The sequence below is a fragment of the Salmo salar genome, chromosome 08, assembly GCF_965601325.2.
Source record: "Salmo salar chromosome 08, fSalSal1, whole genome shotgun sequence".
In the NCBI taxonomy this organism is placed as follows: Eukaryota; Metazoa; Chordata; class Actinopteri; order Salmoniformes; family Salmonidae; genus Salmo; species Salmo salar.
In genome coordinates, this window is record NC_138298.1 from 16,625,483 (window position 1) to 16,634,747 (window position 9,265).

The 9,265-nt window shown below is 43.0% G+C and overlaps 1 protein-coding gene across 1 annotated transcript; it reads left to right on the forward strand.

Moving 5' to 3' along the window:
• Window positions 1–1,066: 1,066 nt before the first annotated feature.
• LOC123744272 (uncharacterized) lies at window positions 1,067–9,253 on the forward strand. The gene is made up of 3 exons (XM_045723198.2): window positions 1,067–1,513; window positions 1,864–1,994; window positions 3,675–9,253. Exons 1-3 carry the CDS (start codon window positions 1,231–1,233, stop codon window positions 4,743–4,745), a joined length of 1,485 nt encoding a protein of 494 aa, XP_045579154.2. The 5' UTR covers window positions 1,067–1,230; the 3' UTR covers window positions 4,746–9,253.
• Window positions 9,254–9,265: the final 12 nt, after the last annotated feature.

The window sequence follows — 9,265 nt, forward strand, 5'->3', positions numbered from 1 at the left end:
GATGACTCGACACTATATATGTCAGCTACTACAGAGACTCCAATGACTGCAACACTTAACAAAGAGGTACAGTTAGTTTCAGAATGGGTGGCAAGGAATAAGTTAGTCCTAAATATTTCAAAAACTAAACTGCTTGGAGTAACACTGTCATGGTCAAAACATGTTGATGCAACAGAAGCTAAGATGGGGAGAAGTCTGTCCATAATAAAGTGTTGCTCTGCCTTCTTAACAACACAATCAACAAGGCAGGTCCTGCAGGCTCTAGTTTTGTCGCACCTGGACTACTGTTCAGTTGTGTGGTCAGGTGTCACATAGAGGGACTTAGGAAAAATACAATAGGCTTAGAACAGGGCAGCACGGCTGGCCATTGGATGTACACAGAGAGCAAACATTATTAATATGCACGTCAATCTCTCCTGGCTCAAAGTGGAGGAGAGATTGACTTCATCACTACTTGTATTTGTGAGAGTAATTGACATGTTGAATGCACCGAGCTGTCTATCTGCCAAGGCAGCAGTTAATGGGGATCCATAATAAATACCAATACAAATACACAATTGCCTGTACGTTGTTTCTCAGTAAAAGAGGGAATCATTCTACTCAGGAGAACTTCTACATTCCAAATCCACAAAGTTTACACCCCAAGAAGAGTTGCTGCTCATTCTGCAGTACAGTCCAGTGGAGGCTGCTGTGGGAAGAACGGCTCATAATAATGTCTGCAACGGCGCGAATGGAATAACATTTGATAACATTCCACTCCAGCCGTTACCATGAGCCCGTCCTCCCCAATTAAGGTGCCACCAACCTCCTGTGGTACAGTCCAATAAATGATAGGACTACACACACAAAAAACATTGTTGACCATTTAGGCTTTAAAAAGTAAAACATAAATCACATAGATATACTTTCAATTATCATTTGTATGATAACTAGTATAAAATATATCGAAACTTTGGACGTTTTCCATTATTTTGGCACTAATTATTTACAAAGTGTACAGAACTCTTATTCAGGATTCCAAAAATCCGTGACTCGGAAGTGCTTAGTTTTTCTTGTCTGCGTCACAGTTGCTGGACCACAGAGTTTCTGTACTGCCTTTGGCCGGACTTTTGCGCAAACAACAAAACCGCAGTGTCCAATTACAATTTCTACGTTAGCGTTTTTAATTCGCGTTGGAGATAGGATTTGGTTGACATATGTTATTTTGGCAACGCTAGCTAGCTGCTAACAATGACTAACTATATGGTTTTTCACACTCAAATAGCTTCCGTCATGGAGGTGCTAGCGAATGCAGCCGTGGCAGAGATCTGTAAACTCGTAGACGACGACTATGCAGTGTTTCGTTTGGAAATAACACAAAGCCAGAAAGAAAACAGGACATTGCGGAGGAAACTACAGCTACAGGAACTGAAGGTGGCACGGGAGCGCGCAGAGAGGACAATACGAGAGCGCGTCGTCGCCAGTCGTCCTAGAAGTGTCAAGATCCTCGACCAATACAGAGGAATGGCAAGAGGTACATTTTGAGGAAGGCCAAAATTGCCGGCCATAGCGCCCTGTTCCCCTCAGCGCACGCGTGGCTTTACATGTGTTATGGTTAACCAAAATTGGGTGTTGGTCAGTTTTTGGATTGCAAGGAATAATTCCACTGATTCCTTAGTTATCTTGAACAAAGAACGTATCATATTTTAACCAGATTCTTGATTTACAACATTTCCTATTATTTACTAATTGAAAACAATACGATGCATGGAACATATATCAATCTATAAATAGTATATCAAGAAGTTATGAGGAGTGTTACCTTACAGTGTCAAAACTGCCAATAGCGTACCTAACCACCTCTTTTCCCCCAATCACTCTCAGGTGAAGGACATCTCACTGGAGGCAACAGAAGCTTTGTGAAGTCAGCAGAACACAATACATGGAGAGATGACCGACCAATCACTGTTGATGAGGGGAGTGGAACCTCAACCCAGCACGTTATCATGATAGAGGTTAGTGTAATAGTGTTGCATAAAATAGTGTTACTTTGTAAATCAAATGTGGCCTGTTTATTTCAGCAAGGCTCCCCTCAGCTATTCACTTCCTTACAGTGCATTTGGAAAGTATTAAGACCCCTTAAATTTTTCTACATTTTGTTACATTACAGCCTTATTCTGAAATTGATTAAATCGTTTTTTTCCTACATCAATCTACACACAATACCCCATAATGGCAAAGAAAAAACATTTTTAGATTTTCTCGCATTTAACAAAAAATGAAAAACTGAGATATCACATTTACATAAGTATTCAGACCCTTTACTCAGTACTTGATTGAAGCCTCTTTTTCAGCGGTTACAGCCTTGAGTCTTCTTGGGAATTATGCTACAAGCTTGGAACACCTGTATTTGAGTAGTTACTCCCATTCTTCTCTGCAGATCCTCTCAAGCTCTGTCAGGTTGGATAGGGAGCGTCGCTGCACAGCTATTTTCAGGTCACTCCAGAGATGTTCGATCGGGTTCAAGTCCGGGCTCTGGCTGGGCCACTCAAGGATATTCAGAGACTTGTCCCAAAGCCACTCCTGCGTGGTCTTGGCTGTGTGCTTTGGGTCGTTGTCCTTTTGGAAGATGAAACCTCGCCCCAGTCTTAGGTCCTGAGCAGGTTTCTAACAAGGATTTCTCTTACTTTGTTCCGTTCATCTTTCCCTCGATCCTGACTAGTCTCCCAGTCCCTGCCTCTGAAAAACATCCCCACAGCATGATTCTGCCACCACCATGCTTCACCGTAGGGATGGTATTGGCCAGGTGAGGAGCGGTGCTTGGTTTCCTCCAGATGTGACGCTTGGCATTCAGTCTTGTTTTCATCAGACCAGAGAATCTTGTTTCTCATGGTCTGAGTCCTTTGGGTGCCTTTTAGCAAACTCCAAGTGGGCTGTCATGTGCCTTTTACTGAGTGGCTTCCGTCTGGCCACTCTACCATAAAGACCTGATTGGTGGAGTGCTGCAGAGATGGTTGTCTTTCTGGAAGGTTCTCCCATCTCCACAGAGGAACTCTGGAGCTCTGTCACAGTGATCATCGGGTTCTTGGTCACTTCCCTGACCGAGGCCCTTCTCCCCCGATTGCACAGCTTGGTCTTGGTGGTTACAAACTTCTTCCATTTAAGAATGATAAAGGCCAATGTTACCCTTCTCCAGATCTGTGCCTCAACACAATCCTGTCTCGGAGCTCTACAAACAATTCCTTCAACATCATGGCTTGATTTTTGCTCTGACATGCACTGTCAACTGTGAAACCTTATATAGACAGGTGTGTGCCTTTCCAAATCATGTCCAGTCAATTGAATTTACCACAAGTGCACTCAAATTAAGTTGTAGAATCATCTCAAGGACGATCAATGGAACCAGGATGCACCTGAGCTCAATTGCCTTAAAATAAGGTTTTTATGTTTTTTATTTTGAATACAATTGCAAAAATGTCTATAAACCTGTTTCTGCTTAGTCATTATGGGGTGTTGTGAGTTGATTGAGGACATTTTGAATAAGGCTGTAACGTAACAAAATGTGGAAAAATTGAAGGGGTCTGAATACTTTTCGATTGCACTGTACATCTACATCCTCATTTATCTCGTGAGACTTCCCTATGACGTTGTTATTCAACTCATGTACCGGAATAACTCCTCTCTTCTTGTGTCAGTCTGCAGATGCAGAGGCTGCAGGTCCTGGGGTTAAGCAGGAGATGGCTGAAGGAGAAGAGAACCCACGGCACAGCAGAGACTGCCAGACTGCAGTGGCTGGAGCGCCCCCTGTAGCCACGGAGGACCCCACCACCGCCCCAGCACAGCCCAGCAGCATCACGGAGGTCAGTGGAACGCAGAACACCATCTTCAAGACAGAGACATACCCCAACACTTCAACGGGGCTGGGGCGACTGGGCTGTCCTCCTGCTCCCCACTCTGAGTATTTACTTTATGGTAACCATAGCCCGACGACGGTTCTGTCCCATCAGGACCCAAGTGACTCGTTACAGACTGTCAATGATCCGTCCTGTTCATACGCTACAGAGACCGGGATGATACCTGGTGACATGCCTGTGGGCTTAGATACACAGACTAATCCAATGAGAGGGAACTGGAACCAGTACAGTAGTAGTGTGTATTCTGAGGAGTGCCTGGATGAGAAAGGAGAGGGTCTGGCCTTAGATGATGTGACTGTGAAAGTGGAGGGTGACGCTCCTCTGAAATGGAATGAAGACGAGACTCATTTAGGAGAAGGACACTTGCAGGGCAACAGCAGTGAGTTCTTAGACTACAGGGAAAGCTTGGAGACAAATCTAAATGTTGGGACCCACTCCCCTTTACACGCGTTCAGGGATCACAACCCAGTGTCCACGTCAATGGGGCCTTCCGATTCACACAGCCATGTCCTTTTCGATCAGGTATTGATTTCAAACAACAGGGTTAGAGCCCAGGCTCTGGGTGGGGGAGCAACATCAGGAAAAGGTAAAGAGAAACGGTTCCTCTGCGCGTTCTGTAACAAAGGCTTCAGCTGCCCCCAGAAGGTGGAGATCCACCAGAGGGTCCACACAGGGGAGAAACCCTACAGCTGTACCCAGTGTCATATTCGCTTTGCCCAGGCTGGTGACCTGAAGAGGCACCAGAGGGTCCACACAGGGGAGAAACCCTTCAGCTGTACCCAGTGTAACATGCGCTTTGCCCATGCTGGCAACCTGAAGAGACACCAGAGGGTCCACACAGGGGAGAAATAATACAGCTGCCCCAGTGTGAGAAGAGATTCTACCGCCAGCTCCAGCTGAAGATGCACCTGAAGGTCCACACGGGAGAGAGGTGGTTCGCACTGCAGGAAGAGGTTCTCAGAGAGGAGCTACCTCAGGATACACCAGCAGAAAACCATTCCACTCGATAACTTCTGACGTTTAGATCAAACCCTGCATTAATTAAAGACAAAGATGAATTGTCAAAAGATCCGCAGTTGCATTTGGAATTACGAGAGTAACATATTTTAGTGTTGAATATTCGGGAGGAATGTTGCTTCCAGACGTGTGATATACACTGAGTGTACAAAACATTAGGAACAACTGCTCTTTCCATGAATGCAGGTGAAACTTACAGTATGATCCCTTATTCATGTCACTTGTTAAATTCACTTCAATCAGTGTAGATGAAGGGCAGGAGACAAGTTAAAGAATATTTTTTTTAAGCCTTGAGACAATTGAGACATGGATTATGTGTGTGTGCCGTTCAGAGGGTGAATGGGCAAGACAAAATATTTAAGTGCGGGGTATGTTAGTAAGTGCCGGGCGCACCTGTTTGAGTGTGTCAAGAACTGCAATGCTGCTGTTTCCCGTGTGTATCAAGAATGATCCACCACCCGAAGGACATCCAGCCAACTTGACACAACTCTGGAAGCACTGGAGACCTTTTGAGTCAATGCCCCGACGAATTGAGGATGTTCTGATGGCAAAAAGGGGTGTAACTCCATATTAGGAAGGTGATCCTATTGTTTTGCGCACTCAGTGTATAAGGCAAAAAAAATGTGTTTGTACTGTGTGGGCCAGTGGTTCCCAACTTCAGTCCTCGAGTACCCCCAACAGTACACATTTTGTTGTTGTAGCCCCAGACAAAAAACAGCTGATTCAACTCATTAACTATGTTTCCATTAATTTGGCCAGAGATTTTTCATTAACATTTAGAACGTTTCCGTAGAAATAGATGTGACAGTTGCCTATTGCGGTGTGTTTCCATTGAACTGTCTTGTGTCGCTCAAAAACAGCAGACGTAATATGACTTCACATCAAGAAAAAGTACCAGTCAAAGGTTTTGGACACACCTACTCATTCAAGGGCTTTTCTTTTATTTGGACTATTTTCTACATTGTAGAATAATAGTGAAGACATCAAAACTATGAAATAACATGTATGGAATCATGTAGTAACCAAACAAAACAATATATTTTAGATTCTTCGAAGTAGCCACCCTTTGCCTTGATGACAGCTTTGCACACTCTGAAATACCACATTTACATAAGTATTCAGAACCTTTACTCAGTACTTTGTTGAAGCACCTTTGGCAGCGATTACATCCTTGTGTCGTCTTGGGTATGACGCTACAAGCTTGGAACGCCTGTATTTGAGGAGTTTCTCCCATTCTCTGCAGATCCTCTCAAGCTCTGTCAGGTTGGATGGGGAGCGTCGCTGCACAGCTATTTTCAGGTCTCTCCAGAGATGCTCGATTGGGTTCAAGTCTGGGCTCTAGCTGGGCCACTCAAGGACATTGAGACTTGTCCCAAAGCCACTCCTGCATTGTCTTGGCTGTGTACTTTTTTACATTTTATTTTTATTTCACCTTTATTTAACCAGATAACTTGTTCTCAACTAGCCTTTCATTTACAACTTCGACCTGGCCAAGATAAAGCAAAGCAGTGCGACACAAACAACAATACAGAGTTACACATGGAATGAACAAACATACAGTCAATAACACAATAGAAAAAGTCTATATACAGTGTGTGCAAATGAGGTAAGATAAGGGAGGTAAGGCAATAAATAGGCCATAGTGGCGAAATAATTACAATTTAGCAATTAAACACGAGTGACGGATGTGCAGAAGATGAATGTGCAAGTAGAGATACTGGTGTGCAAAGGAGCAAAAATAAATAACAGCATGGGGATGAGGTAGTTGGATGGGCTATTTACAGATGGGCTATGTACAGGTGCAGTGATCTGTGAGCTGCTCTGACAGCTGGTGCTTAAAGTTAGTGAGGGAGATATGAGTATCTAGCTTCAGTGATTTTTGCAATTCGTTCCAGTCATTGGCAACAGGGAACTGTAAGGAAAGGCGGCCAAAGGAGGAATTGGCTTTGGGGGTGACCAGTGAAATATACCTGCTGGAGCGCGTGCTACGGGTGGGTGCTGCTATGGTGACCAGTGAGCTGAGATTAGGCAGGACCTTGCCTAGCAAAGACTTATAGATGACCTGGAGCCAGTGGGTTTGGCGACGAATATGAAGTGAGGGCCAGCCAACGAGAGCATACAGGTCGTAGTGGTGGGAAGTATATGGGGCTTTGGTGACAAAACGGATGGCACTGTGATAGACTGCATCCAGTTTGCTGAGTAGAGTGTTGGAGAATATTTTGTAAATGACATCGCCGAAGTCAAGGATCGGCAGGATAGTCAGTTTTACTAGGGTATGTTTGGCAGCATGAGGGAAGGGGATGCTTTGTTGCGAAATAGGAAGCCGATTCTAGATTTAATTTTGGATTGGAGATGCTTAATGTGAGTCTGGAAGGAGAGTTTACAGTCTAACCAGACACCTAGGTATTTGTAGTTGTCCACGTATTCTAAGTCAGGACCGTCCAGAGTAGTGATGCTGGACGGGCGGGCAGGTGCGGGCAGCGATCGGTTGAAGAGCATGCATTTAGTTTTACTTGCATTTAAGAGCAGTTGGAGGCCACAGAAGGAGAGTTGTATGGCATTGAAGCTCATCTGGAGGTTAGTTAACACAGTATCCAAAAAAGGGCCAGAAGTATACAGAATGGTGTTGTCTGCGTAGAGGTGTATCAGAGAATCACCAGCAGCAAGAGCGACATCATTGATGTATACAGAGAAGAGTGGTACTTAAGGTCATTGTCCTGTTGGAAGGTGAACCTTCACCCCAAAAAGGCCTGATTGGTGGAGTGCTGCAGAGATGGTTGTCCTTCTGGAAGGTTCTCCCATCTCCACAGAGGAACGTTGGAGTTCTATCAGAGTAACCATCGGGTTCTTTGTCACCTCCCTGACCAAGGCCCTTCTCCCTCGATTTCTCAGTTTGGCCGGGTGGCAAGCTCCAGGAAGTCTTGGTGGTTCCAAACTTCTTCCATTTAAGATTGATGGAGCCCACTGTGTTCTTGGGGACCTTCAATGCTGCAGAAATGTTTTGGTACCCTTCCCCAGGTTTTTCCTTCGACCTTATGGATTGTTTTTTTCTTTGACACGCACTGTCAACTGTGGGACCTTTATATAGACAGGTGTGTGCCTTTCCAAATCATGTCCAATCAATTGAATTTACCACAGGTGGACTCCAATACATTTTTGTAGAAACATCTCAAGGATGATCAATGGAAACAGGATGCACTTGAGCTCAATTTTGAGTCTCATAGCAAAGGGTCTGAATACGTTTTTATATTTGCAAAAATGCCTAAACCTGTTTTCGGTTTGTCATTATGGGGTATTGTGTGTAGATTGCTGAGATTTTCTTTTTTTTTAAATTAATTTAAAATACAATTTTAGAGAATCTGTAACGTAACAAAATTTGGAAAAAGTCAATGGGTCTGAATACTTTCCGAAGGCACTGTATATAGCAACACCTCCCCATAAGCATTCCTGTCTCTTCTATAGATGTTATCCTTGTATTACTACTGCTGTATCATCAAAGGAATTATCTAAGTGAGTCAGAAATGGCTAATATATGAATGCTATCTGATGTTAGCATGTTATTGATTTCATTATCCTTATTTCTAAGGCTACATATATTAATATGAGCAAATGTTTTTGCCCTTTCCTGGGTAGCTTCTCAGAGACATACATAATATGGAAAAGAACAAACAAAGAAAGAGAAGAAAAAAAAACATTCAGCAGTCCATTAATCAATTGGTTGTGTGTGTTTTCTGCGGGTGGACAATTATCCTGTCATAGTGGATGTAAGCAATGTACCCACACGCTTTAGCAGCTTTCATGGCTGGGACAAGTTATTTTCTCTTCTGGCGCACAGCTTCAAGAACTTGAAGAATTTTGAAGAGAATAATAGGCAATTGTTGGTTTATCCAGGTGTGGAAACCTCTTAGACTTACCCGGAAAGGCTCAAAGCTGCCAAAGGTGATTCTAACATGTATTGACTCAGGGGGTTAAATACTTATCTAATTATGATATATTAGTGTTTTATTTTTAAAAATTTTTATAAAAATGTTAGAATTTTTCTTCCACTTTGACAGAGTATTTTGTGTAGATCATAGAATTTAAATTGAATACATTTTTATCGTACATGGTAAAACAACAAAATGTGGAAAAAGTCAAGTGGTGTGAAAATGTTATGAAGTTCCCAAATGCTTATTTTATAACTTCCATTCAACTACTTAATTTCTTTCCCAAGACACTTAATGAGAAAATGAATGTATTTTATCATGCAGATTTGTAGTTTAGACGTGTATGTGTGGTTTTCATATGGTGTATTTTAAACTTATTTATGTTTAATAAACACAAAATAGGAATGTTCATTCTAAGACTTTCATTGA

Bases quoted from the DNA above. Each gene is read 5' to 3' on its own strand.
- LOC123744272 (XM_045723198.2), top strand. From the start codon at position 1,231: ATGACTAACTATATGGTTTTTCACACTCAAATAGCTTCCGTCATGGAG. The intron at 1,514-1,863 runs GTACATTTTGAG...AATCACTCTCAG, and splicing joins ATACAGAGGAATGGCAAGAG to GTGAAGGACATCTCACTGGA. The intron at 1,995-3,674 runs GTTAGTGTAATA...TTCTTGTGTCAG, and splicing joins AGCACGTTATCATGATAGAG to TCTGCAGATGCAGAGGCTGC.